Source organism: Barbatula barbatula (assembly GCF_947034865.1).
Source record: "Barbatula barbatula genome assembly, chromosome: 5".
Classification (NCBI taxonomy): domain Eukaryota; kingdom Metazoa; phylum Chordata; class Actinopteri; order Cypriniformes; family Nemacheilidae; genus Barbatula; species Barbatula barbatula.
Genome location: NC_136769.1, coordinates 11,709,803 through 11,737,483, shown reverse-complemented (window position 1 = coordinate 11,737,483; position 27,681 = coordinate 11,709,803). Strand labels below are relative to the sequence as shown.

The 27,681-nt window shown below is 37.2% G+C and overlaps 4 protein-coding genes across 12 annotated transcripts in view; 2 read left to right on the top strand and 2 right to left on the bottom strand.

Moving 5' to 3' along the window:
- mybpc2a (myosin binding protein Ca) overlaps positions 1-7,448 on the bottom strand; it is a 28,283-nt gene extending 20,835 nt beyond the window's left edge. Inside the window, exons 1-2 of one of the 3 annotated variants that reach the window (XM_079457243.1) lie at positions 4,089-4,288; positions 3,243-3,458 (exon numbers count right to left, since the gene is read on the bottom strand). The gene's annotated coding sequence lies outside the window, so the exon portion shown is untranslated. Of the gene's footprint in view, positions 1-3,242; positions 3,459-4,088; positions 4,289-7,199 lie in introns of those variants that run through there. The other 2 variants (XM_079457245.1, XM_079457244.1) reach the window with 2 other exon arrangements.
- Positions 7,449-8,463: 1,015 nt separating this feature from the next.
- emc10 (ER membrane protein complex subunit 10) lies at positions 8,464-12,377 on the top strand. Of its 2 annotated transcripts, XM_079457414.1 has the most exons (8): positions 8,464-8,616; positions 8,779-8,845; positions 8,931-9,043; positions 9,130-9,243; positions 9,450-9,634; positions 9,824-9,917; positions 10,437-10,538; positions 11,132-12,377. In XM_079457414.1, the coding sequence occupies exons 1-7, from the start codon at positions 8,521-8,523 to the stop codon at positions 10,521-10,523; spliced, it is 756 nt and encodes a 251-aa protein (XP_079313540.1). In that variant the 5' UTR covers positions 8,464-8,520; the 3' UTR covers positions 10,524-10,538; positions 11,132-12,377. The 2 variants fall into 2 exon arrangements, with proteins under 2 accessions (XP_079313540.1, XP_079313539.1); XM_079457413.1 differs by lacking the exon at positions 10,437-10,538 and having other exon boundaries at positions 8,476-8,616; positions 11,132-11,869.
- Positions 12,378-15,616: 3,239 nt separating this feature from the next.
- On the top strand, positions 15,617-22,963 carry LOC306894279 (tripartite motif-containing protein 16). The gene is made up of 5 exons (XM_079456695.1): positions 15,617-15,740; positions 21,061-21,096; positions 21,639-21,701; positions 21,787-21,926; positions 22,028-22,963. Exons 1-5 carry the CDS (start codon positions 15,686-15,688, stop codon positions 22,436-22,438), a joined length of 705 nt encoding a protein of 234 aa, XP_079312821.1. The 5' UTR covers positions 15,617-15,685; the 3' UTR covers positions 22,439-22,963.
- Positions 21,234-27,360, bottom strand: akt1s1 (AKT1 substrate 1 (proline-rich)). Of its 6 annotated transcripts, none has more exons than XR_013786678.1 (7): positions 27,183-27,304; positions 25,928-26,606; positions 25,581-25,818; positions 25,407-25,490; positions 25,045-25,214; positions 24,214-24,403; positions 21,234-22,410 (listed from the first exon to the last, which is right to left on the bottom strand). XR_013786678.1 is itself a non-coding variant. In XM_079456694.1 (6 exons), exons 2-6 carry the CDS (start codon positions 26,318-26,320, stop codon positions 24,266-24,268), a joined length of 1,023 nt encoding a protein of 340 aa, XP_079312820.1. In that variant the 5' UTR covers positions 26,321-26,606; positions 27,202-27,358; the 3' UTR covers positions 23,124-24,265. The 6 variants fall into 6 exon arrangements, 2 of the variants coding, with proteins under 2 accessions (XP_079312820.1, XP_079312819.1); XR_013786676.1 differs by lacking the exon at positions 21,234-22,410 and adding an exon at positions 23,124-24,030 and having other exon boundaries at positions 27,202-27,360; XR_013786677.1 differs by lacking the exon at positions 21,234-22,410 and adding an exon at positions 23,124-23,751 and having other exon boundaries at positions 24,163-24,403; positions 27,183-27,345.
- Between the last annotated feature and the right edge of the window lie 321 nt (positions 27,361-27,681).

Sequence of the window (27,681 nt, the reverse complement as noted above, 5' to 3'; positions counted from 1 at the left end):
ACACTCCTGAACCAGCTAATCAAGGTCATACGGTTCTTGAATATTTTATGATGTATGATCTCCAGGAGCAGAACTAAGCAGTGCTGGTGTATGGAATATTGAATGGAAGTTATGAATACCGTCATAGCACACATAGTACGATATTAGGTCATGCAACACATATCCCGTTACGGTTATGTTGGAGGACATATTCCTGAACCTTTAAAAGTGTGTGCTCATACATCTGCGTGCGATCCATCATGAATAAGACACATGCCAAGGAGAGCATTGTGATGATGATGGAATAAGGTCAGGCTATACCAGAACAGTAAGAAATGAGACGTTGAACGCCAAGACACCCAATCCTCCCTGTCACTGTGTGTATGTGTGAAATAAAAAATTAGACGAAAACATTGAATATTTCTTAATAGTCTTTGTTTGATTATAATGGGTTGTAATGGATTATAATGAGTCAATGGGGGCCAATGTTGATTGGTTTTCCACATTCTTCAAAATATCTTCTTTTGTGTTCTACAGAACAAAAACCATCGGTAGCACTTCAGTATAGGGGGCAATTCTCACTACTAACTAGTTGTTAGTAGCATGTCTATTGTTGGCATATTGGCTTATATAGCACATATTCTGCATGACCATATTCTACATCCCTAATCCTACCCAATACCCAAACCTAACAACTACCTTACTAACTATTAATAAGCAACAAATAAGAGTTTATTGGGGGGAAAGTCGTAGTTAATGGTTTGTTAATAGCGACTGAAGTGTGACCAAACAATCATACAGACTTGGAAGGACATTTGGGTGAGTAAATGATGACAGAATTGTGACATGACCTGACACAAGCCAGTCATTTAACTGCCATGCTAAATCAAGTCTGTGCAGTCTTACTTCACTATTATAGCACTATTATTACAAAGTGTCTATTATCACAGAGCAACATGCAGGGGCACACCCGTCTCCAAACACATGACCACTGTCAACATGTCCATTTGTAAAAGTTCACACCCTACAGACTGCTCAAGGCTGCGAGGCTATTTTGGAACCTGTTTATTAAAGAATCGTGCTCCCCTACAGTCACAATGGTTCCATGAGATCCCGAAAGACTTATCTTGACATGCTTTTATTTACAGCAAAGAGGTTTGTTTGTGGGGTGGAAAGAGTGGGTTTGCTAGTGTCAAATTTAAGAATCAGTGAATTGAAATATCGTTCTTATGTGTGGTCCCTGAAGAGTGAATATGGGATAAATTAGGGAAACACATGAAATTATAAGAGATTAAAGGAGACAAAGTGGTAAGGGGGTAGCAGGTCACAGCTTACTTAAGGGGCAAGATATTTGACACTGCTGATGTCATGCTCTCAGACTGGCCGTTACCCTTAATACACCACATGTGAGGTTAGGGGGCGAAGTTACAGTAGAAGGAAAAAGGGAATCATAAGAGACACCGAAGACATGGAAGGAATGGTGACACAAGACATAACAAAAATACTGACATGATCCAGTGTTTTTAAAAGGTCATTCTGGGGAAACAACTTGCTTAAGCGTATGTTAAGTGTGTCCTATAACTTACTACTGTTGCATAGATCAGTTTGGCCAGTTTGAATGTCTCCGTTTAAAAAAAACGAATATGTTTTTGGAGCATAAAGAGCATAAATTCCTGAACATCACATGTGTAAGAATTATTGCATTTGTGTTTAACTGGCGTTTAAATGTTATCTTCCGTTTTCCACAGTTAAGCAGCTTAGTAAAAAACCACTGTATATTAATTTCCAATGCATCAAATGCATTTTCCTTACTATTCTGCTGTCATATTATAATGCTGACTTCCAATAGGAACACAAAACTTCCTGGGATGTCCAATTCTGTTCATGTAGAGCCAGTGACTTGCAGAGTTTAGCTTCCACCGTCTGGTCTATTTGGTCATCAGTCATCCTTACATCCAACCAAATACAAGCAGTAATAATATAAATATCTCAATGTCACACTGATGGGATTGATTTTGAATTGTACTGTACTGAGAGGAGTTTAAAGAATAATCAATAGTTTCCTTTTTTAAATCAGAATTTCACCCTCAGGGTAAATCAACCATTCAATGTTTACATAAAGGCCATTATTAGAAAACATCTGAAGGGCAAACACAAATTTATCTGCCACCAATGCATGTAGCTTTATGATCTATTCCGGGAGTATTCAAAGTAATGTTTATTTGTAACTGAATTTAGAATAAAATTATATGTTTTCCTTGGAAGTAAAATAAAGTTTTTCAATAAATCTATGTGTTATGCAAAGATATTTTTATCACTGCTTGATATTAGATTAGATTAGATTAGATTCAACTTTATTTTCATTTCACATATACAAGTACAGTGTAACGAAATGTAGTTTAGGTCTAACCAGAAGTGCAGTAAGCAAGTGCATGGTAAACAGTTAGAATAAATACAGAATACAATATGAGAGAATATAATACAGTGGGCATGGACTATAAAAATATTTTGCAGTAGGAATGTTCTATGAAAATATGACAGTAGGTATATACTATGAACAATATATACAGATGGCTATATACTATGAACATTAATGTACAGGTGGATATGAACAGATAATAATTTAGACTAAAATAGTGCAAGTGACTTAGGTATGCATAAATAATTGACATTGGCTATTAAAGTTGCAGTGCAATAGGTGAGTTAATGCAGATAAGTTAATGCAATTATTGAAGTTACAGTGATATTTACTGACTCAAGAAATCATAACCGAGAAATAAAACGGTTTAATATCCGGGTGTAGAGTATCACCAGTGTTTAGTCACGTTGACCCATTAACATCCACTGTTAGCTGCCAAAGTATAAAACTGACATCTCACTCCTGTTACTGCCAACCCAGCCTATAAAACTAATCTTTCACCACCTGTCAGAGCTAAGATGGTGTAACCATTTCCTTACAATAAGTAATACATTCAGACCATTGATTCAGACACCCCTAACCAGATGAAACTGTTTTTCTCAGGTTTAACAAAAAGTATCAACAAAGGATGTGATTTAATTCTTGACTGACCAGTAAATGAAATTGACAATGATCGCATCTTGTTGGAATAAACTATATTACAGAGAACACAAGTGTGGGCCATACACTTTACAATACAGCAGCAAAAAGGCATGATTTCTATAAGTGTAATGTTAATTTATTAAAAACAGTGATGATGAAGATACATTCTTGTTACAAATGCTGAATCATATGAAAGGCTTACCTGGCTTCTTTGGTTCAGGCATGGTGGTTTGTCATATGTCGGTCACTCTCACTTTTCCTTCTACTACACTTCACAAATCTGTCATCCCTTTTTATTTACTCCTCCCTTGGCAAGCTTGGCCCCACCATCCTTAAGAAACATTGAGGAGGGTGGGCAAGGAGAAAGAGAGAGTCACACAACAAGTGTCACTTGAGATCCTATGGGAATCCAATTTGTCTGTAGCAAGAAGACCAGAGTAAAGAAAGAGGCCAGAGTAAAACAAGGATAGACATTGTAATGAAGGCAAAATCTTTCTGTTTATCTTCTTAAAGGGCCAGTTCACCCCGAAATGAAAAAAAATAGTAATTTTTTTTTAAATGCATTAACCCTAAAAAAACGTTTGTATGCTCAATTTAACTTTCCTGCAGCTCACTGGTTAGAGCATGGAGCTAGCAATGCCAAGATCATGGGTTCAATCCAAGAGATTGCACATACTCAGAAGCAAATGTATAGTACAACGCAATGTAAGTCGCTTTGGATGAAGCGTCTGCCAAATGCATAAATGTACATGTTGTAAATGTACCCCTCTATGGAAATGGCAAAAGGTTGTTTGAAATGCATTACATATAAGGTTGAAGTTGTCTGACACCTGTGATCACCAATGAAGTAATTCTCAATTCGGACAAATATACTGATATAGAGATTTATTTAAGATAAGTAGGAAACCTGGACCCAGGCATGCAAAAAACATTGCTAGAATCTGACTGTCAGAGGTTAAGTGCATCTGAGAGCTGACCATTGACCCCATTACCCAATTCTCTAACCATCCATTTTATTTAAGAGAACATGAATTAGGCTGGTACTTACATTCTCAATACTGATCATGCGAAGTATGTTTATTTTTCCTTTCACACTTCCAAAACTGCAGTTTAGCAATACTTAACCAATCTTGAAACTCCAATAAACCTTCTGAATCAACTTTAATTTGAGAGGGAGAGGACTCTGCTATATTTAGCAAGTGCAACTTGAGGTGCAGGTATCAAAAGGAGCAAGAAACAAATGAGTGCAATAAGGGGATTGCTTCACAAGTCCACACAGACCCTAGAAGCTATATATAACTTCTATTTCCATCAACTGGACCTCAAAGAACTGCAAACAAATGACACACTATCTACCTCAGCAAATAATTTTATACATTGATTCATTCACTTTCATCAATATGAATTCCTGGTTTTTTTTCAAGCTATAGGATAACAATACTTGGTGTGATTTTTATATCATGTATCTTTTGCTTCTGCTTGTGAAGCACTTTGGTCAATACTTGTGTTGTTTTAAGGTGCTATAAAAATAAACCTTGACCTTGAATATTTAAGTAGTTTTGTGTGGGTTTACAGACATGTTAAAAGTTCTGTGTTTAATGTTTAGGAAGACAGAAATGCAATATAATATACATAACTATGTCTTCTACGGGTGGGAATCACAGGGTACCTCAAGATACGACACAGATCGCGATACATGGCTCATGTACAGACAAACTGCTCTACAGAGCGCATGTCGTAAATAAGTTATCCTTCAGCAAAGAAGCGAAAACGTGACAACATCCTAGTGCTGTGTCAGCCGCCGTAGTGCTTCAAAAGTCAGGAGTGAGCCGTTGGTTGCAACCGCTAGAAGCCGCTGATTTTCATACACTGGAATTTAAAGACGCATTTTTACTTGAAAATCCTCAGCAAGGACCTTGTGGAGTTTAAAATATTAGTACAACTATACTTCTTTATGCATGTTTGAACAAATTGCGTCATGAAAAGCACTAAATATTTTAAACATGACTTGGCTCCCTCATTGCCATGTATTAAATTAATTTTATTGAGTATACATTTGCTCAACCCTTTGTCTCAACCTAAACCTCAGTAATTCTACTAGTTGGTTTTGCGTCATGTTTTTCTCTATTCTTTAGAAAAGAACAGCAATGTAACAAGACACCAACTGGTTCAAAGTGCTATTCTAATCTATTTGATTTAATAACAGCTTAAAAATGGGCTTGATAGATAAAGCATGCATTAAAAAGATGCACAGCTCCTAAACAGACTATTAACAACTGGTCCATAGTGAAACATATACCGTATAAGACGTAATGCGCCTTTACATTAAAATGTCAAAGCATGAGTCTTATGACACACATGCCTTTATGATAGTGAGATGGTTAATTATAGTTATGAAGGCGTGTGTTACCATACTATTGTCTGATGGTGTGCTGACAGAGAGCAAAGGCTGGATGGAATAGATATTAGTTTCAAAGTAAGAATGCCTTGGAAATCACATGAGAGTTCATGGAGAACTTTAGCTCTCCAACTGAAATGGCCTATTAATCAAACAGGCTATCAGAGAGACATGTTTAGTTAGGGTAATGCCAATACTCCACGACATATCACTTACTCCAGTGTCATCTGATTAATGTAATGGAACGTATGTGTATGTGTGTGTGTGTGTGTGTGTGTGTGTGTGTGTGTGTCTTGCCATGGTTCTTAATGGTAGTTTGTGGGTTCCTAGATGCCTTACTGTGTGACACAGTACAGTATTGATTTGAGGGCAATGGTGTAAAGACAATTATCGACTTTGCTTTATAGAACAATAGAAATAGAGCAAGAAGTAATCGTGGGACACATATCGTAATGGATTGTTATCGATCTAAGCATTGATCAACCTTTGCCAGTAAGCGTTCATCCTGCAAATGTTTGTATGCAGTTATTATCATATTGAAAGTTAATTACATTTCTCACAAGGACTGTTTTTGGATAATTACCAAGTTGTTGGGAGGAAAATATTTGTGTAGACATATATTTTTTAAAACTCTTGAAGAACTAGAAAACATACACTACCATTGAAAACTTTCATTTGAATTTGATTTTTTTATTTCACAAAATTTAAGAATAACAGTAAACTCGTCAAAACTACAAATTGCGACAAAAGTATATTTTCAAATAAAGAAATTGCTGAAATATACTCTTGACATTTTATCAGCCAGTTTTTGAGGCATGCCATGCTATTTTAATAGGATTAAAGAGATACTCCACCCAAAAATTAACATTCTGACAAGAATTACTCCCTCCAAATTGTTTCAAACCTGTATTAATTATATTTGGAAGATTGTAAGTAACTATCAGACCTAACATAGTAGTAAAAAATGTAAGTGGTAGTCAAAGGTGCCCTAGAAATGTTTGCTTTACTAAATTCTTAAAACATCTCACTTTGTGTTCAACAGAACATCCTCAACAGAACTCCTTCCTTGTGGACGCGGTCTGGTCAACCACATCATCTCACAACCTTGAAAAAACTACTCAAAACCCACCTCTTCTGTGAATACTTGACAGACAAATGAAAAAAACAGGTAGTGGTCTAGCTTTTGTTGAAACTTAACTTTGTATTAGCACCTATTGTACTATTGCTTTTTTATGACATATCGCTTATTGCTCCCCGAACTCTTTGGATAAACGCGTCTACTAAATGACTAAATGTAAGAACAGAATATGATACAAAAATTGATGTCCCAGAAATGTCAGTTGTTATATTTTTCTCTATTAGCTTTGTTTGTGTTCACCAGAACGAAGAGATTTATACAGGTTTGAAACAACTGAGTAAATGATGACAGTGGATGGAGTATCCCTTTAAAGAACTATGCTTGACTCCTATAGGCTGCTTTTCTATATCATTTAGTCATCTATTGGAAGTGTAACCTACGAAGGAAAATGTTTACATAATAAATAAAGAAAACGATTGTATACACAAAATTCGAAAGATATGCATAGCATGACTGTGTGCTTTTCAATTGGAAATATATATTAACATAGCAGGCATGGCAAATGGGAGTAGGCAACTGTAGGTGTGCTGGCATGCGTTACTAAAGCACTCTCTAGAGTTCATGTCTTGCCATTGCATCCATTTTTGTGATTGTGACTTCTAGATGTATCAAGAGTTACTAACCTGTAACACAAACGGACAGTACTGAAGATAGGCCCACACATCCACTGAGCGTTCATGCTAATATATGCTTGTCATGAGTTTGGCCTGTGAACGTCTTCCGGAAATCATTGAATGGTGAAATCTGATTCATCTTTGCTAAATATAAGTATTTGCACACAAACGGTATCTTTTCATTTCAAAATACATCTGTTTGACGAAATTTGAGCCTCTGAGTTGGAAACGCTGTGTGGGTTATATGAAAAATTGTCAACAAAGACGTGAACAGCGGCTCCAGCTGGCAGGAAATCATGTTGCATACAATTCAGGTGTAATTTCAAGGTCAAAACAGTAGGAGGCAGTGCATTACTTATTTCCAAACGATTTTAAAGTTGTTTAAATAAACCAATTTTAGGTTATTTTATTTTTTAAATCAAGTTAATGTATTTTGAAGACATAGGACGTTGTATAATGCACCACATTGAGTTGTTGCTTAAATCAATAAGGTATAAAATCGAATATATTAATTCAATCATTTAAGTAAATCCATCTTAAAACTTAAAATGTAATGCAAAACACAAAAGACTGAGTCCCGCTGTATCGCTCAGGCTGCACTGCAGTGTCTATTCACAGGCGCGATCCCACTACTGATCGACACGGGGGCTTTGACCTGCTCCGTTTCCGACCTGGGCCGGTTCACCCCTCCTTAGACGACCTGGTAGTCCTGAGCTCCCCCAGGAGCACCATATCGATACCGAACTTAGTGCGGACACCCGATCGGCATAGTCCACAGCAGCCCAGAACCCCTGAGCTCAAGCGGTCCGCCAGCCTCAGCCTCCCAGTAGCTTGGATTACAGGCACACGCCACTGTGCCCGGCGATAGAGCGAGAGATTTGTGCTGCTCTTCAATGGAACTGTGTTCACTCACGCTCAGTGGCGCCTCTAGTGTTGAACGGATAACATTTTCACTGTTAAGAGTCTCACTTCGACACATTAATAAATATAACTTTATGTATATATTTGACTGAGATTATTTTGTTGATGGTACGATTGTAGAGAAAATAAAACAAAATATTGGATTTAACATATCTGAAGACCTTTATTGTAAATTCTACATTATCTACATATCTACTGTATTGTCTACTGAAATAAATAGTAATAAAAACTCGAAGACTTGGATAAACTAAATGAAAATACTGAGAATGTCTAGACTCTAGAATAAGAGAGAGGAAAGGGCTGCTTTGGAATGAAGTGTAGTTTAATTAAGGCACAACGTTCATGTTTCTAAGACTTTTGTTTTGAAAGACTGTAGTTCCGGCTGGAGTCTCTCAAGGCCCGCGACAAAATGGCGACGACGAGAGCCTTGTCTGTTATCCTGTCCGTGCTTTCAACTATAACGTTATTATGGCCAGAATCTGGCGAGTGCAATAATGGTCGGAGGGTGAGTTGTGCGTGTTTGCAATATCTTATGCTTATATTATTATTATTTGACACGGGCTTGCTTGCGTTTTGCGTGGTTAGCTTTCTGCGTTGCTATCAAATATGCTTGGATGCAACTGCAATTGTCACAATGGCTAAATAAGTGATGATATGTCTCTGTCAGTCAGGAGATGGCCTTGACACAGATTTCAGCGGATTGTCTGTGCCAATCGAGCACTCCTTTGAAGTGGGTGAGTAATAAGTCAATCCTTGTTTAGTTTTGAGAAGTTGACTATCTAATTGTGTTCTAAAATCATCACTGGATCTGTATGTTAGACGATGTCCCCAGATTTCGCCTTCGTGGTGCTCTACAGTTCAGGGGTGGAAGAGAGAGCAGCGTGTATCTAGCGCAAAACCAACTCTCAGAGAAGGATAGGAGTATACTAAAGGTAAGAAGATACCTCCCATTTGTAGGAACGTGAAGATGTTAATTTAATTCTGAGACGGGTTGAATAGACGTCTTTCTGTCTTTCAGGACGTGGCTGCAGTTGATGGTTTATATAGGATCCGTGTGCCTAGAGTGTCTCTGCAGGCAGATCGGCAGTCAGAGAAACAACACGATGGTCACCTCACTGCATTTGTCAGAGCTGTAAGTTAACTCTCCCTCTTTCCAAACATAAATGTTGGATTCACATTAAGTTGGTTGCACCAAAAACTAGTTCATTTTTTAAAATATGTAACTTTAGCTGTGCACTTTCATACCATTTTACTTTGATATCGATTGTTAATTATTTTTAAGCACAATAGTATATATTTCAGCTAACAGCATTGTCTCTATCTTCCCTCCTTTCAAAGTGCTCATTAGTGGAGTCCCATCTCAGTGATGTCATCACTCTTCACACTGATGTCAGCGGATATGTTATCGGTATTTCCATAGTGACCATCCCTGGGTCATGCCGGGGGATAGAGGTGGAAGATGAAGTTGACCTAGATGTCTTTAACACAACAATTGGTGTTGTGGCACCAGTCACTGCACCTGTGTAAGCGTGCACACAAACACAAACAGCTACGTTCATGCAGGAAACCTTTTTTTAGGTATTTTTTCATTAATATAAAGGCAAAATGTAGACTTAATGAGTAATTCCTACTTTTGAGAACACTGTGCTCTTGTATTGGATACATGCCAGCATTTGTGTTAAGCTTGTATGGAAATATGTTTGTTTCTTTAGACCTGAAACAGCACCTTTCATTGAGAGGATGGAACAGGAAATGGAAAAGAAAGGGAAAAACCCACAAGAGCAGAAATCCTTCTTTGCCAAATATGTGAGTATTTCTTTATTTTTGACTTATGATGAGTTCACCCACTTTAATTATTAATGAGACCTTTTCTCCCAGCTATGTAGTTAGAAAGATCCCCTCTCATCCTTTATATGACCTTCTTCTGTGGAGTAACATTTTTTCCAAAGGGCCTTTATTACTGCTACTAATTCTGTGTCTCTTTGGTATTAATCTACTTATTCTTTGTCTGATGTATTTTCCTATCAGTTATTTATCATATTGGTGGATTGCAGTTCCCAAGCTGACCAAGCTTTGATTGTTGGTGTTTTGTTTTGTGCTAACTGTTTGTTTTTTGCTGTTTTTCTTAATGTTATTGGTTAATTCTGTCCAGAGTGTCCAGTCCTGAACTGCCACAGCCTTGAGATTACTAGTACTAACATCCCTGTTTTAACTTCCTTCCTTAATTCTGCAGCAGCGTGTGTTGTGGTCTGCTTTTCTGTGTTCACCATACTGTGACTCTGCTATGTCTGTGTTGACTTTGTGCTGGTCTGTGCTGTGTTCCAGTGGTATTTGATTCTGGGAGGAGCAGTGTTCCTCATGGCCACCAATTCAGCACAAACCCCACCAGGGGGCGCCAGAGAGCAGAGCTGATTTCATTCATTTCAAGTACTGAAATCTCATTTTAGTAACTCGGTTACTCTGTCACTCCAGCTGCTTTCATTGTATCTTGGTGTGTGTGTGTATTTGAGCCTGTACACGCACCCCGGAGTCCTCTGATTTCTTCCTCTTTTTCAGCTTGATGTTCAGTTGTCTGTGTGCCTTTTTATGTAATTTTCCTTCTGGGTCATGATCAAATCAGAGGTGTCAGAATGTTAATGGTTTTAAAGATTCCTTATGGCTTCAACAATCAGGTTGTCCGGTTATATTAATCGGGTGATACAATCTCAAGCTGGTGAACAGAGCTCATTTCCACTTCATGTTCATGACCCACTCTGCCTGCTTCACTTTTACCTTTTTTTTTCAGTCTCATTTCTCCTTTCCTGTGGAAAATTATTTTTACAAATCGGCAATTGGTGGAGGTTGAACAAGAGAGTGAGGAATGATGAAACTGAAATTTGTTTGCCTGGGAAAACTTAATTCACCTATTATTGCCCTGCACCAAATTATGACACGACGGATCATAATTTAAATGCTTTTCCAACTGACGGACAGAAATGTTAAAACCCTCTTTGTTTTTCTCTGTTTTCTTTCATCACCAGTGGATGTACATCGTCCCTCTTGTTCTTTTCCTGATGATGTCTGGAGCTCAGGATCAGTCTGGAGGCGGAGGCGGAGGAGGTGCCGCCAATGGTGGAGGACGATGATTGTCATGGCAACCGAAACTTATGTGTTGTACATAATAATTTAAAACCGATTTTTGAATTCATTCACACAACTAATTACTAATTATTAAATGTAGGAAAATGGATTGTTTATGGAGAAAAGATGTTAACTTATAACTGCATTCTCGGATTGCATTTTTACTACTGATTTAATAAAACTTTTCATGACTCAAGTTGTCACCAAATTTATTTCTGTACGTATTGTAACAGAGTAGTGATAAAATATTAGAAGCATTTATAAAGCTTCTCCAGATCATCTTAGTACTGTATAGTAACAGTTTGTAATCCAATGGTCTATCTATAGCTCTGGTTTTCTGACCCAGTGACATTTGGTCTGTTTTGTTTTAAGTCATGATTATGTTGGGTATCCTATACCCCTCAACATCTTAACCCCATACATTCCAGTGTGTGCCAGAGTGATAAAGTTATCTGCTTTGTCCTAAATTAAATTTGCCTATATATATTCCTGGTGAATTTAATCAAGAATGTTCTGAATGCATTTCACAGTTAATTATTTCTACCAGTTTCACAACAAAGCTTCGGCACCATATAAATTGTATGTGTAACTAGAGGTTAATATCATGTATCACTTCTGTTTTTCCCCATAAACAAACCAACAAGAAAATCTTTTTTGTGGAAATTATTATTATGCACTGGGAGTGTCAGTAGAGTTGTATTTGTTTTGAACCGAAATCTGTGGGTTTAAAAGCATACGAAGGACAAAATGAACTTAAGCTATGCCATACAAAACAAAATATTTATTTGTTTAAACCTTCAACAATATATAGATGCTTTACAACAAATTAGATTTGGTTCTATGGCCTTTTTAAAAAAAAACACGTTTTTCAGACATAATATTGACCTTGCTAGACATGGCTCCCTTCTGAGATTTTATCGGTCATCATATTACTCAAAGTTCCCTTGATTTGGCTATTAGAACGTGTACTGTTAACATAACCGATCTGAAATTATAGAATGTATATATTCATGTGCCCTCTCTCAGTTTCTATCTTTGTCAGCTGACAGTCGTTCTCAGCTTGTGGGCCTGTTTGTCTTAGGGCTGTTCGTGTGTAACCTTGGCAGCATGCATTAAATCCGAATCTTACAAGGTTTAGTGCAGACCACACACATTCTCTGAGTTTTCATAGTCTAGTTGAGCCTCATGCCATTTCAAGCCAGTATATGTATGACACAAAAGAAGGTGTTTGATTTTTACTGGATGCTCTTGCAATTACAATGAGCTGCGAAAGAGCTCTTCAATAGCACCATGACATTTGTGCACCACAATAGGTCCAGGCATCCACCCTAGGTCTCTATGTTTATTGAAAAGTAATTATGTCTGATTCTTGAATTAATCATTTTTTAAAATCAGATTTGGTTCTGACTACAGTTATAGAGACCGTTCTGGAGAGACACAAAGTCGGTTGTATGTAAAATGATCTGCTGGCATGTGAAGGTCTTGCAGCTTTGCGCTTACAGGCCTTTGTAAATATACACAGTACACAGCAGTAGTGGTTACCTCATTTGTTTTTCAGCTTTAGGGGTGAACTAATGAGCAGTATGAATTTGTACATCTTACTAGGGATGTGAGAGTGTTTATCTTTGAATTGAATTTTTGGAATATTTCTAAAAATAGATCCTATATTCAGTGAAGAACTATCATCACAGCACTGATGAATGCCAAAAAGCACATGGTTGAAATTGAGACAGACAGCGTTGTGTGCCATGGTAAGGGCATCCCTCTCCTCTCTGTCTCTCTCTCTCTCTCTCTCTCTCGCTCTCTCTCTCTCTATCTCTCTCCCTCTGTCTGTTTTTCCTTTTTCAGTTAAAAGAAATTGGCATTCACAAAAAAGTCTAGCTCATAATTTCTCTATAGACCACTTCGGACGACGTAAAGAACGCTGGTCCAGAGGAACCTCCTGTTTCTGTTTTTAACACTACATAAATATTTTAACAAAATACAATCAACAGAGTATTTACAACCAAATTTAAATGTCGAATATCTTTAAGATTTCATTGCGTGTAAGATGTAAAAATAAAACTAAAAAAATGCTTCTGGACCACTGTTTACATCTTGCAAAGTGGTCTATAATAGTAGTAATGTAGTATAACATAAGTAATGCATTCTGGACACAAAAGAAACAATTGTTATGAAATCACATGGCATGAGACACAAGGACACATAAATATCACAGGAAAAGGAAACATAAACCTCTGTTCGGAGAGACCTCCGTGAGTGTTCAGTCATAAATCTCACATTCTGACACTGTCTGACCAGCCATTTCGTCATGACAACCAGAAACACCTTCCAGGGATGCCACTGTGATTCCGAGCTAGTGTTTACATCAGTTTTTGTGTTTGCTCTTTTAATAACAATAGAGAATATGGGTGTTATACTGTAAATGTAATTCATTCACTGCAAAACGTAACTATTGTTATTTAATATAAGCATCTTTTAAGCATATTCGGTGTGCATATTACAATATATGACTGTAACACTTTACAGTTTGTTTGTTAACTTTAGTAAAAACATTAACTAACATACACTAAAAATGAGCAATATTGTTTTTCAGGATGTATTAATCCTTTGTTAATGTCAATACAAATATGAATTATTATTAATATAATATGAATATATTAATTATGAATGGCAATTCATTAAAATACAACATATGATTTGATTGTATTGGTAAATATATTTGTAAAGGATGACATTTACATGAACTAAGATGAATAAATGCTGTAGTGTTGTTCATTGTTAGTTCATCCATTAACTAATGTGAACAAATGCAACCTTGTAAAGTGTTAGCATATGATTTAAACATATTATTAAGTTAACATAATATCCCCTTCATGTCATTGCAAACATTTATGTCTTTTTTCTGCTGCAGAACAACAAAGATCATTTTTTAACAATTCTATTTTATGGACTCAAAATCACTGAAACTTACCTTTTTTATATCACACAGAAGAAAGAGGGACATACAGGTTTTAAATAACGTGAGGATGAATAAATAAGCCATCAGTTTTGTTTTTGGATGAACTTATCCCTTTAATTATCGTTTTTTTTTTCATTGTTTACTTTTGTTTCTGCTATGCATTTTCTTTAATACTAGTTACATGTGTTTTATGTAGCTCAGACTAAAACAGTTCAACACGTCTTCAGGTTTACATGTAAATAATGTGTAATTCCATTGAGGCTATTTCAGACTTGTTAGGATGTCTCATAAAACGTCCGACACATTACTATACACACACAATATACTGCTTTAGCTAAACATAGCATACAGTTGACATCTTTCAAAATTCCACCACCTAACTTACAGATCTTCAAAGAGAGAGAAGCTAATGAAACAAGAGGACTGCGTGGAAGGGAAGCTATTTCTAATTACGATGTTAAAGAGAGAACAGACGTGTTAAGCAGAATAGTGTGAAAATAGTTAGAGGTGAGGGGACGAGGGATACACCTGTTTCATTCATCAGGAATTAGGACACACTGGATACTGACTTAATAACAACAGTCTAAGCATTGAATTGACTAGAAGCATCCTGATGTGATTGGAGATGAAGCCTTATATCTGTCTTAGGCCTTCTAGAGCTTACTATTTCTCAGACAACGCAGCCGTTGAACTCCATCAAATATCACATTTACAGGCAATTGATGTGATTAGATATTTGGAGACCCTCTAAGATTTCGCATCTAGAACTCATGACAAATGGTCTGCTGCCATGTGTCAGTACCACTTGATTTCAGTGAATCATTTATTACCTTCAACAATTAAAATGGCTCCATACCGTGAAGGTGTTTTTAGAGATATGATTACTTTAAATCTTTGGCTCCGTACAACACCCTGCACAAGGCCAAACTGTTCTTACTGTTCAAACCAAAGTTGCTGTGGATACATAACATTTGCCACAGCATAAAAGATGTGCTGAAAAAATGTCCTTCAAATGTGAGAGTAATGCGAGCCCAATGTCAAACCCTCTGCTGAGCTACGGGGTCAGAGAACCTATTCTTTCTTCTCGTGGTTTAATGTGTTTCACTTATTTAACTTTGCTTAAAGGCTTAAAGTTTTTAAGTTTCAAGGCTATAAATCACGTGCCATGTCTACTTTGAGTTTTCTTATAGATTTTGATCACAATTGTTTGTATATTTACTCTTTATCTTCAAAATAATTGTTTTATTTAAAGGTAATCAGTCAAAGATCAGATTTATATTGTATGTATAGGTTAGTAAATGTGCACTATGCAAGTAGCCCTATCCTTTTATTGACTCTTTTGATGTTAAACGCATGACATGTCAGCCACATGCTCATCACATACACCCCCCTTATATGCCGTGTGCTTGACACCCCCTGTGTCAGAGTGAATAAGAGGGAACTCTAACACTGAGAGAACCTCAGAGTCGAAAGACGCTCAAACATACCAGCAATGCCCATCATTACCCCAAGCACCAACGGAATCATGCCTGAAGTAAAGAAAGCAGGTAAGGTCCGCTGTTATTTCATCACTTGTATTTTGGATTTTTTTGGTCAGGTTCACCAGTAAACCTCTTTTTTTTGAAATAGCATTTTTAAATGAATGAAAATAAGAAGTTGAATAGCTTTAAAAGTAAGAGTAGATACTGATTTATATTTTAAATTGATAATATACTATAATAATATGCATTATATGTCAGGTTGTTTTGATTGCTATTTAAATAATAAACATAACCTGATATATCATTTATATTATAATAGTATATGATCATGAAAAGATTGACATGGAATATTTTATATGACATTACATTTTTATTCTAAAAGTACGTTTACAGTACTTTGCATAACATTCCTGATCATAACATACTATAATCCGATGTTTTACATTGGTGCAATTGAATAAAAATGGAAATTGTTTAAATCGTTTTGATGTGTTAAGGTAATGAAAAACATTTTGTCATGATTTATTGATCACATGCATCATTTTTTGCAGTGAATTTTCGTATATTGAAGCTTCATGACAAAGTATTTGTCATCTCTTCTAAAGTGATACTGAATCTCACTGACAAATTAATGAGTTTCTTAATGTAAAGATATGCACGTTCAGTAGTGTTAATACATAATAAAACATTAATCATAATTTAATTCAGACTATCATATGCACCTGACACAAACAGACATCTCAAACCCCGCAACCCCAGCTCATGATGATGTACAGTATTTACAGCTCTGGTGACAGTACCCAAACTAAAAGTGTCACCACAATGCTGATTTGATTGAAGGATATTATGACAGTTGTGTGTTCTGAATTCTCAGAGACAATCAAAAAACAGAGGGAAACAGAAAAAACAAGTGCTGGACAGCATGAGGAAAGGGCACCTTGTGCATTACTCTCATACTATTAGTCATCCAGCTCTTGTGTAGAGCATAAGGTATCACAGAAAAATAATAATAGTCTTTAAAGAGTAGCTCTTTCCAGCTGCTCCTTTCAATCTTTCATCAACAAACGGTTATAAATCAGGCGGAAAGTTGACTACACTGCACTCTCTTTTGGCCCTGAATACATTTCAGGATAAGCATGTTGTCAAATATCCTTTAGGCTTCATGAAGACTTAAAGTGTCTTTTCACCCGCGTTTTATTTCAAGTAGAACTACATCATTAGAACAGAATGTTGTATCGACACTAATACGTGTATCTATAGTACATTAATTATTACAGTTATTGCATTATTACATTAATCATTCATAAATGTAATAGTTAAATGATATGGGAGCATTGGTGAATGAAACTGACAGACACTTAAAATAAACTAATGCCACAGTGAAACGAACCATTAGCATCAGATTAGCAGATTAATTTATTATTAAATTACAGTTTTTCACATGTTGTTCTCTAAAATGATAATATTGTTGTGTCGTATCACTTTTACCCATCACCCTCAGCGTGTCTAACTCATCAGTCAACTCAACAACAATCTCATACACGCACACACAACTTCAATTTCAAGTCCAAGTTCAATTTCAGTTTACTGTTCATGAATGGAATTACAAAAAAAACATTTATAATTTGTATCTCCGAAACATTTGCAACATACCTGCGCAGAAGAACGTCTACACAAAACAAGCAATATTTAAATAAAAAAATATATTTTTCCAATGATTGCTAATGTTTAATCTCTTTGATAAGACCCTCATGCACATTTTATTTACTTATACTTATTTATAATGCCAAGGCTAGAAACCGCATGTGCATGTTACACCATGAGCGTGTAATTCTTAGCAATTTAGGTCAGCATGGAAAACCAGCTCTCTCCAATGCTAAAAGATCTGATCTAACTAATACTTGAGAACTTCTCCCATATGTCGGGATAGAGTGTCTTTCTCCCGACTGTCTCTGATAGATTACACCTCTAAAATTTCCCCTAACAGACATGAATCCCTCTATTTGTGCATCTGTCTGTTCATGTCATTTTCCGTCGGGCCTGTTTCAAGTAAGCAATCAATAGAGGGCCGACACTCACCATGGGGTTCTCAACACTTGGCAGGTATCAAAATCAAATCCATCTCCTTCATTCTTAAATCATCATGCATATCACATCGATCTAACTATCAAATGAGCGGCTGCATGGACGGAGTTGGCAAGGCGCACTACAGACCTGTCCAACCCAAAGCCTAGGAAAGACCCTGAAGTCATCAACATAGCTGCCAAAGCTAAAAAAAGTTGAAGTTCAACGGTGTTACACGACAGTCGAAGATTCTTAAGCCGATCATGGTTGTTCAGCATGTAATGCCAATATTATGTTAGGAATGGTATGAATCCGCTGAAGGTTGTTCAAGCACAAAACAACATGTCAACAACTGATCTGACTATGATTAATGTTTCGTTTACAAATTTAATTAAATAATTGCAATAGGATTTCCCATGGTGCCACATTCTGGAGAAAAATAGGGAATGTGGCATGCAATTAAATAGCAGAATATATACATAAACTCTTAATCCGTGATTTTTATATAATAACAACATTGTTGAGCTCTGTCAACAGTCTATAAGTCTAACTATTTGTCTTTTACAATGTGTTGGCATCCTCTTCTCACAAAACACCAGGGTAAAGTATCCCACAAGAAAAACGCATTTATTTACTTATACTGTTTATAATCAACCTTTTTTGTAATTATCGATTTTTTTAATACTTTTATATTTTTAAATATACATACAAATATTTTTTTAATATGTTTATGCTTTCAATATTTTACAATTCTTATATATATTTTTTAATAATATTTGAAAATATTTATATATTTATTTTGAACATTATTTTGATTATTCAGTATTTTGATTATTTTTAAATATATGTTTACATTTTTAACACATTTTTATTTTTATTTTTTTAAATAATTTTGAATGATAATAAAATCCGTTCGTGGATGGATGTAACAAAAACATTGCCTTTCAAGTCAACATATTGTATGGTTTTTGCCAATTTAATCAAACAAAATATGCCACTGCAAAATATGCCACTGCCCACATTGATTAATTTAACTTAAAAACACATCTTGAGACCCCGTGGCTTAATATTTTGTCTACACTAACTTCAATCAGTGTCCTACTTCATATGTTTGTATGTGTAATTTTGGAGCCGTGCTCCATGACCGTGAATATAGAATGTAGTATGTTGGCTGTCATGCACTGCCACCCCCCTCTTGTTCTGAATGATTCACTCCATACCAGCCCCTATAAGGAAAGTGCCCTTAGAGAGGATGAAATGGGCTATTACTGATGGAGAGACCTGTCAACAGCAGATGCTTATCTTCAGCCCTGATCTCTTTACCACCTTCAACCCATCCTGTACACCAAACCCATCCCACTATTTCGATGGAATGCACATTTGCATTTGAATTACACCTTTAGATTAACAGCATGAGCAACTGGATTAATGATCTCAGTCCATTACATGACAACGAGCCAAATTCTCTCTGTCACATTTAATTAACCTCAACTTGTACTCGGCTGTATCTCATAACTTGATGGCCTAATGTCCCTGTCATAACATGTATTGAGCGTCTCATTGATAACGGCTACCCACAGATGTTCGTCTCTCAAAGGTTTGTGACCTTGTTGAAGTTTGGGATAAAAGTGGTGACAAAAAAACAGTCTGTTCTCAGTGATTGTCAACAAGGCCACAAACCGTGGTGGAGGTCTTGAACAGGTGTAACAGCTCCCCGTCCTAAAAGCACTGCATTGCAGCTGACCATATCACTTATGGGTGTGCTCTGTCACGAAAACCCATTATACTGATGTCAGTCACCCTCACACTGTACAACTATAGTTAGTCAAGAAATAGGAACAGTTCACCCAAAAGGTAATCATGCCATTTAAAACTTGTGTGATGCTTTCTGCAGTGGAATGTAAATTTTTGTAAACACAAAACTACTAAAGCATTTCTCATACAGTAATAGACTCGAAGTCAATGGGGTCAATGTTTTTTTCAGCGTTCTTTTTAAAATATCTTCTTTTGTGTTCTGCACAAAAAATGCAGAGAATGTCATGAGGGTAAGGGGTTAATTTTTAGGTGTACTGTCCCTTTAAACACATTGCTTACGCATGACCCTTAAGATATGACTATATTCACACTATTTTGTGTGTGTTATCAGATATCACTGAAATGAATACAAACTGATAACATGCTTTTATTAGACTCTTCTGATTTAACCGTACACTTACAGTATTGCAGAAACAATCCAATATGAGGTCATAAGGGTGATAGAATGATGCACACTCTCAAAAACAGGTGTCAAGAAGAGGATATTTTTAAGTGATATAAATAAAAGAATCATTTCATATATGCTTTTTTATTATTTTCAGAGCCCTTTTTCTTAAAAAAAAAAAACGTTTCATTTGAGGTTTTTAAAGAGAAAGTTCAACCCAAATTAAAAATGCTGTAATTATTTAGCGTATTCATGCTCAAATCTGTATACATGTCTTTGTTCTGATTGACACAGTGAACGATATTTGGAAGAATGCTTCTAACCAAACAGTTCTTGGCCACCATTGGCTACCATAATAGGAACAATTACAATGGTAGTGAATGGTGCCCCAGAACTGTTTGCTTTATTACCCAAAACAACCTTGAGGCCCAATGACTTCCATTGTATGGACACAAAACCACTGAGACATTTCTCAAACTATATATTTTTTGTGTTACACAGAAGCAAGCGTCATACACAGGTTTTAAAGGACTTGTGACAAAATTCAAAAAAATTGCCAGCCAGCCCTGTGCTACACAACACATGAACACATTTGTCACACTAAAACTGACATCTTACATGGGCACCGAGAAATATTATGACCCAAGGGAGTGGTGTGACAGAGATTTACAATATCGAAATGAAAACAACAGAGCTCAGACATGATTCTGAGAATGTGCTTGACAAAACCAACTGTGGATAGAAACTTGTAATGCGTTAAACCTGTAAGCAGACTACTGGGCATAAACATGCCAACACCACTAACACTTTTGAAATGAGGCACAGCAGAAAGAAAAAGTATTCTTGGAAACTGCTGTCAGAGCCTGTGACGTGAGTAAGTTTAGGCCTAGCGTGCTTCATAGATGTAACCTAACCCTTGACAGGCATGGGTAAACTATATGATTCAGTGCTAACAACGGCAGGGGTACATAAATGACATACCTCATGGTGATAAATTACACACCAGAGGTATAGAAGGGGGATGAGAAGGTATGATGTGGAACTTAGGACACAAGGAGTTAATAAAGGACAGCACTGTTTGTTTCTTTGATTCGACTGACCTTGCTATTTTCATCTCCGCAGGAAGAAAAGGATCAAAAGCTGATATAAAACCTGAAGGTATCTGAACTATCTGACATCTTCAACATAGAGCAAGATCATTCACTCGTGAAAACGGTATTTTAAATTTGCTATAAGCAACTTTAGCTATTTTGTTAGAACAAAACTTTTAATATCATTTAGACAAACCCAAAACTATTTACAGGCCTAGTTTTTTATTGGTTAGGTTGTCGGCCGCTCCCAGATTCCAGGAGACACATTGCTTAAAGCATATTTTTTCACAAGTTAACACACTGACATACAGGGTACATAGAAAATACACTATTTTTATAATAGAACAGATGTCCCGCTTGAACTCTTGCATCAACATAACACGTAAATCTGCTAATACGGTTTGCATGTGTGATAATGGCCATGACATTTTGAAGGTGAAGGCTGCTGCTGTTTTCACAGTGATCTTAATGGTGTTAATGGGCGAGGGGGTAATAGCACAATGGACGTCGCATGAAGCCTGGGCCTCCGTTAGACATGTGCTGTCAATAAAACACAATTTTGCGCTTACAGTACACCATAGCGTGACCTCTTTCTTCTCTCCGTTACAGAAAAGGCACCGCCATATGACCCCAACATCCCAGAGCCCAATTCTAGAGATGAGCTGATGAAATGTACGTGTGGTACAAACAGACCACATCAGTTTTATTAATTGTTTTTGTTATAAAGTTGTTGGACATGTACTTTTCTCTTTTTCAGTTTGGATGAACGTCTCTCTGGATGACAGAACTGCTCAGAAAACGTTGTGGCTCTCAGAAGGTGGAGCCAAGGTGTCACGTATGTCTGAGGAAGTGTGTCCTGTTCTGGACAGACCTGAGAGATATGAATATTCACCACAGGTATATAAGAGTCCGTATTTGTCTCTACATGACATTTTATGTTTAATGTATTGTATGGATAAAATAAATATGTTGCATCTTTCTGCAATGTTCCCCTAAAGGTGCTGTGTAAGCAGGGTGTTTTGGGCAACCGTGGGTATTGGGAGGTGGACTGTGAGGGCTGGGTGGTGCTTGGAGCAGTATGTGAAAGCACAGGACGGAAAATTAAGGATGGTCCGTGTGGCATAGGAGAGAATGACCTGTCATGGGGTTTTGGCTGGGCTGGCTCCTGCTACCATGTGTGGCACAATGGAGAAAACATAGAAGTCCAAGCTCCCCTCTGTCCCACCATTGGTATCTATGCAGACCAGCCAGCTGGAATCATCAAGTTTTACATTATTGAGGACGGTGAGAACGACTCCAAGCAGGTCAGACTGATCCATCGGTTTAAAACAGCCATCAATGAGAAGCTCTACCCCGGTTTCTGGGTGGGCAGGCAATCCTCCTGTTGGATTCGGAAGAAGGATCAGTAGGAGGGTAAAATCATGAAGGGCTGGGGAATTGTTGGGAGGAAAAGGATTAGAAATACAAGGGTTATTTTCATTTGTAATATTTTAACGAACATCAGAATACTTTGCTTGTATGTAAAAGTCTAAAAGTGGTATGCTGTAATTCAGTTAACAACAATATAATGAGAAACACTTCTGTAAATCTAGACTCCTGTGCTCTAACATTTTATAATACCAATTTGAAGTTATTGCCAGCCTGTTTTAAATTCACTTTTATTACAATCAGCTGGGTTGGCAAAAAAACTAATAAACAACACTTTTGCAACAAAAACAGTCATGTATGGTGAACCTTCGGATTAAATCTCATTGTTACACCCAAATTGCTTTATTTGAACAAGTTTCTTTATTGGTGTAGTTTATACTATTGATTTGAATAGTCATTTTGTGTTTAGGATCTAAATGACTTTATATTGTTCCATAAGACAAATATATGCAAGACATTGTAGTATCTCTGTTCATAAAGTACTTAATAAAAATAACTATTTGTCTAATCGGATTATAATTTATTTATTAAACACAATTAATGTTTGGGGGATATACTACACCCATTGAAAACATTCCAAGACGGATGAGCACTGCCCTCTTCTGTGCACATGAGGCATTGTCTTTTCAAAAACAAAATGTAAGCAAGAACTTCAGAAACTTAAAAAACAAGACAATTCAACAACTGTTTTATTCAAAACGCATTTACTTAAACATCAAACAGCTGTGAAATGTTTGAGAGGGACATATAGTTCACTTTTGTAGTGTTGTAAACACTGACATTTACACATCTGTCTGTTTCAGAGAAATTATGACACTGATCAACAACATAACATTGTGCGTCCTTGCACATTAAAATGCAAAGATGCACTTACAGAGCCAGTTCACCTAAAAATGAAAATAACTGATGCGGTTTCAAATCCATAAAACTTTGGAATACAAATTGAGAGTCTTTCTTAACTTTCATTAAACGGAAAATGGGTTAATGTTTGTAAAAGCGTTATTTGGGTTCCTCAAAGTAAAGTCATACAGGTTTGAAACAACATGAAAGTGACAGAAATAGATTTAATTGGGAGAACTGTCTCTTTGTTTTACAGTTTAAGGTGTCAGTTCATTCAGAACTAAACTAAACCTGAAAAAAATCCATCCTCTCACTGTCCTTTCTTAAAAAGCATTGATTATGAAAATCTTCAGTACAGTATTTGAAATAAAGGGGAGTGCACACATGTAAAGATTACATCTTTAAGCATTTACATCTAGTCAGCTTTGGCAATCTTGCCAGGGAATATAGACTACTGAACTCACCTGAATTCAGTAGTCTATATCTCCAAGTACATGTAGTGTGCCAAATGCACCCCTGTTGATAGAAGTGTTTTGAGTGTGTAAATAAGCTCACGTACGATCAGTAAATTCCACACTGCAGAGGACAATTACTGGGAGTGGTTAGTCATGCGGTGATGTACATTTGCTCAGTTAGTGTTTCTCATAATAAAACTCCACAACTAAAGTCTGCCACAACTGTTTGATCTTAATCCACCAGAAAATACTTCGTTCAATTTCACTCACTCGTCCTGCTGCAAAAATAAACGTTTGCTATTAAAAGGTTCTGTCACTTTCAATGCGATATAAATACTGTGATATTCAAGTGAAGTTTAAGGTTTTGGCAACGTCTTTTGCTAAAAATATCCATCAATAAATTTATAGACTTCCGCTCAATTAGCTTTTACACACAAACAAGCTTACAGCTGGATACCCACCCATTCTCATGCAGACACACATTCGATCCTACATACACACAAACGTCTTCTCTCAGTGCTTGAGAGAAAAGTCTCCCGTGTTAAGGCGAGGTCGCGGCAGTGCGCCAAACATCTCTGTTCCATCGGTGGCCCCCGGGACCAGCAGAGCTTTCATACTGGCAGCTATGTGGTCTAAATCTGCACAGCCCACCTAAAAGACAAAAGCAAATTTCCATCAAACTGGACACAAGTGTAAGTGTGATTTCATGGCTACTGAATGACAGGAATACAAATCTATATACATATCAGGCATTCTGACCATTTTTTACAAAAGAGGCCAAACATCTATGTCATCATGTGAGTTGAAAGGATAGTTCACCCATTTAATCACTTTCATGTAAATCTAAACCTGTATTAATGACTTTCTTCTGCAGAACACAAAACATATTTTGAACGTTGGTGACCAAACAACACTGTTCCCCACTGACTTCCATTGTATGGATGGACACTAAACCACAGACATTTCTCAAAATATCTTCTTATGTCTTGAAGAGTCATGTACAGATTGTAAATTACATGAGGTTGAAAAAACTTTGGGTGAACTTTCCCTTTAATATATGGCAATTCTCCAGATAAACAGCACTAAGACACAACTTGAACACCTAGTTAATTCTAATATGTTTGTGACAATGCAGACAAGTCAATATAAAAAGAATAAAAATATTGATTGAAATGGTGCATTTTAATTTATATGGAAAGTCTTTACTGCCAAAAATGTTGGAGCCCATTTGGGTTCAAGACACCAAAGCTCTGTTTGTGACTGAAGACTCATGTAGTCAGTCTGTTACTGACCCGTTCTCCACTGTGGGAGTCACTTTGCGGGGCATGGTTTTTCCGGTAGCCCCACACTGGTACAGACACAGGCAAAGAACGTGCCAATGCCATGGGGTTTGAAGAACGAGATGACATGTGACCCATTGCCAAGCCACGTGAAGGGGGAGGGGCTTCTTCACTCAGTGACCCTGACAGCAGCAAAACAGATGAGATAATTAGAGAGATGAAATAATAAACAAAAAACTATTGGCCATTCAAAGAAAGAAATGTAAATGCTATAACTATCCAATCTTGCTGCTAAATCTATCTTTATCTTTTTTATTTCTTGTTCAAAACTTGTACTTATTGATTGAGCACTGAATGGTTGGTCACTTTCTTACCATCGGTGCTCTCCTCCTCTCCATCAGACTCAAAGAAGGGCTCGCACTCCCGTGACAGAGAATCCTCATCCATGGAGAAGACCCCTGAGAGCAGATGAAATTGATCTTACATTCAGATATCGCTGCAACAGTACATAACATCTCCCCATATCAGGACATGACACATTAACATACCAGCCGATTCATTTAAGTTATGGCTCCTTCCATCCTCTTCTTCCTCATCCTCTTCCTCCAAGTCCACAATGTCTGTTCTTTCTCTTGCCTTCTCACATTCCTCCATTGCTCTTTCATGTTCTCCATTCCCATGAAGCCCTACAGGCTGACCAATGGCAGCAGCTGAGCTGTAGATTGACGGGTAGCTCTGCGAATAAAGTCTTGTATTTGGACTAACACTCCCGTCACCAGTCAGGCTCTTTGTAAAAGAACAATAATAAATCATGAGTTATCATGAGTTCATTTTCTCAATTCCCACAAATCGAAATAACACTAACAGGCACTTGAAGTGAACAATCACCACTCACCAGCCTTCCAGAGGGCACGTCCACGGCCAGTTTGGCTCCTCCCTCTTCTATATTCAAACGTGCATGTCTCTGCGCCGTCAGTACAGTGGTGGAGTGCAGCACTGCGATGTCATCCATGTACCGCCGCGAAGACTCAGCCAGTGCCGCTTGACCCCAAACGTGATATGCATAATCGCACTTCCTGCTTGCAGGTGACACAATTCCTCCTCCTCCGCGATTCCTCACTCCATCCCCTTCAGCCCCAGTGGATCTGAACTTCTTGTATGCGGTCAGAATAGCCAAATCACATCCAGACTTTTGACTATAAACCTCAGCTGCAGCAAGCAGTGCCAGCCAGCTCTCCTTGTGATTATCTGGGATCTCAGGATTAGTGGATTTGGTCACCGATGCCATAGCGGGTGCAGAATAATCAAACGATTTTAGCCGTTTTTGGAATGGGGACACTGTTTGCAATGTTAAAATGCTGGTGTCAAATCAGGAAGTGTGTTATTTGCCTAGCAGCTATTTGTTTTGTCTCTCTCCTAGAATTCTTAGTTTATTATACATGTATTTAACACGCAATGGTAAAGAGAACTTGGTTTTGCTGATGGGACATCTAAACGAGGCACATTTGTAATGAAGTGACAGTGTCTGCGTGCATGAGAGAACTAGGGGAGAGAGGAACACTTGCTGGTGTTACCTAGAAGAAGAAAAAACATTAATAAATAATGTGTGAACACATATAGATGATCAAGAGTACTGTTTTTTCATGCACAATTCATATGTATTACTCATATGGGTAACTTAAACCATTTTGCTTGACACCCCCCCCCCCCCTTCACTTTGAGGGGTAAACCACACCTCCACACGTACGCGCTTTAAGAATTCTCTCGTTCAAATGCTGAGCTTTTGTGCAACGATAAAATCGATCTGTCGGCCTGTTGTGCATGCAGCCAATCCGTATGTCTCTCGCATTGTCGAAGCGACGTGATATTACACAGCCAAGTCTCCAAGAATGTTTTTTAATGGCAGCTTTTTATTATGTAACTGTCAGAATAAGCTGCAAAACAACAAGGTGTTTGCATTGCGCCATACGCTGATTTAAAGCTTGTTAAATCGCTTTACTGGAAACGTTACCAGTCAAGTCCAATTCAGGCCAGCGGGCTCCACCGTTAGCATCGCAGCTAATAGCAAATCTCGCGTTTTCTCGTCTGTTTCAACGCTTTGCATGAAGAGAAAAGCATTTGATTCATTATAAAAAGAATGAACGACTTACACTCTTAAAATCATCCCACCTCTGTCACAGTCGTCATTCAGTCCCAAACTTTATTAAGCCCTCTTTAGATCGGAGCCTCTTGCCTGTTACCGTCTCGTCTCTCCCCTAGACTCCAGCGGAGCGACGTGCACAGCGCTGTTTACAATCGAAGACGCACGAACGCGCGATGGGCGTGCGCGTCCACATGCATATTCACAAATAACTAAAGAAAGAAACATTATGTACATTTATGTCACCTGTATCCATCTAAATGCACTAATAATGATTTATATGCCATCAAATGAAAAGTATTATTTTCTGTTTTGTGGCAAACACCAAAATGTTTTCCAAGCACCTGCTGGTGTTTATGAAAATACAATTGATCCATTTCTGTCCACACAGTTTTACTCAGTCACATCAATTTTAAATTGCTTATATAGACTGTTATGATTAGTATTTTACTGTTTTGCACTGTAATGATTCTTTTGTATTACTCTTGTAATTCTGTATTTTACTTGTT

What these genes read in the sequence shown, in the direction of transcription:
- LOC306894279 (XM_079456695.1), top strand. Translation starts at nt 15,686, where the DNA reads ATGCCCATCATTACCCCAAGCACCAACGGAATCATGCCTGAAGTAAAG. An exon ending in GCCTGAAGTAAAGAAAGCAG is followed by an intron (nt 15,741 to 21,060) that starts GTAAGGTCCGCT and finishes TCATCTCCGCAG; the next exon opens with GAAGAAAAGGATCAAAAGCT. An exon ending in AGCTGATATAAAACCTGAAG is followed by an intron (nt 21,097 to 21,638) that starts GTATCTGAACTA and finishes TCTCCGTTACAG; the next exon opens with AAAAGGCACCGCCATATGAC.
- akt1s1 (XM_079456694.1), bottom strand. Translation starts at nt 26,320, where the DNA reads ATGGCATCGGTGACCAAATCCACTAATCCTGAGATCCCAGATAATCAC. An exon ending in TAACTTAAATGAATCGGCTG is followed by an intron (nt 25,491 to 25,580) that starts GTATGTTAATGT and finishes ATCTGCTCTCAG; the next exon opens with GGGTCTTCTCCATGGATGAG. An exon ending in ACTCCCACAGTGGAGAACGG is followed by an intron (nt 24,404 to 25,044) that starts GTCAGTAACAGA and finishes TTTGTCTTTTAG; the next exon opens with GTGGGCTGTGCAGATTTAGA.
- emc10 (XM_079457413.1), top strand. Translation starts at nt 8,521, where the DNA reads ATGGCGACGACGAGAGCCTTGTCTGTTATCCTGTCCGTGCTTTCAACT. An exon ending in AGGATAGGAGTATACTAAAG is followed by an intron (nt 9,044 to 9,129) that starts GTAAGAAGATAC and finishes TCTGTCTTTCAG; the next exon opens with GACGTGGCTGCAGTTGATGG. An exon ending in AATCCTTCTTTGCCAAATAT is followed by an intron (nt 9,918 to 11,131) that starts GTGAGTATTTCT and finishes TTTCATCACCAG; the next exon opens with TGGATGTACATCGTCCCTCT.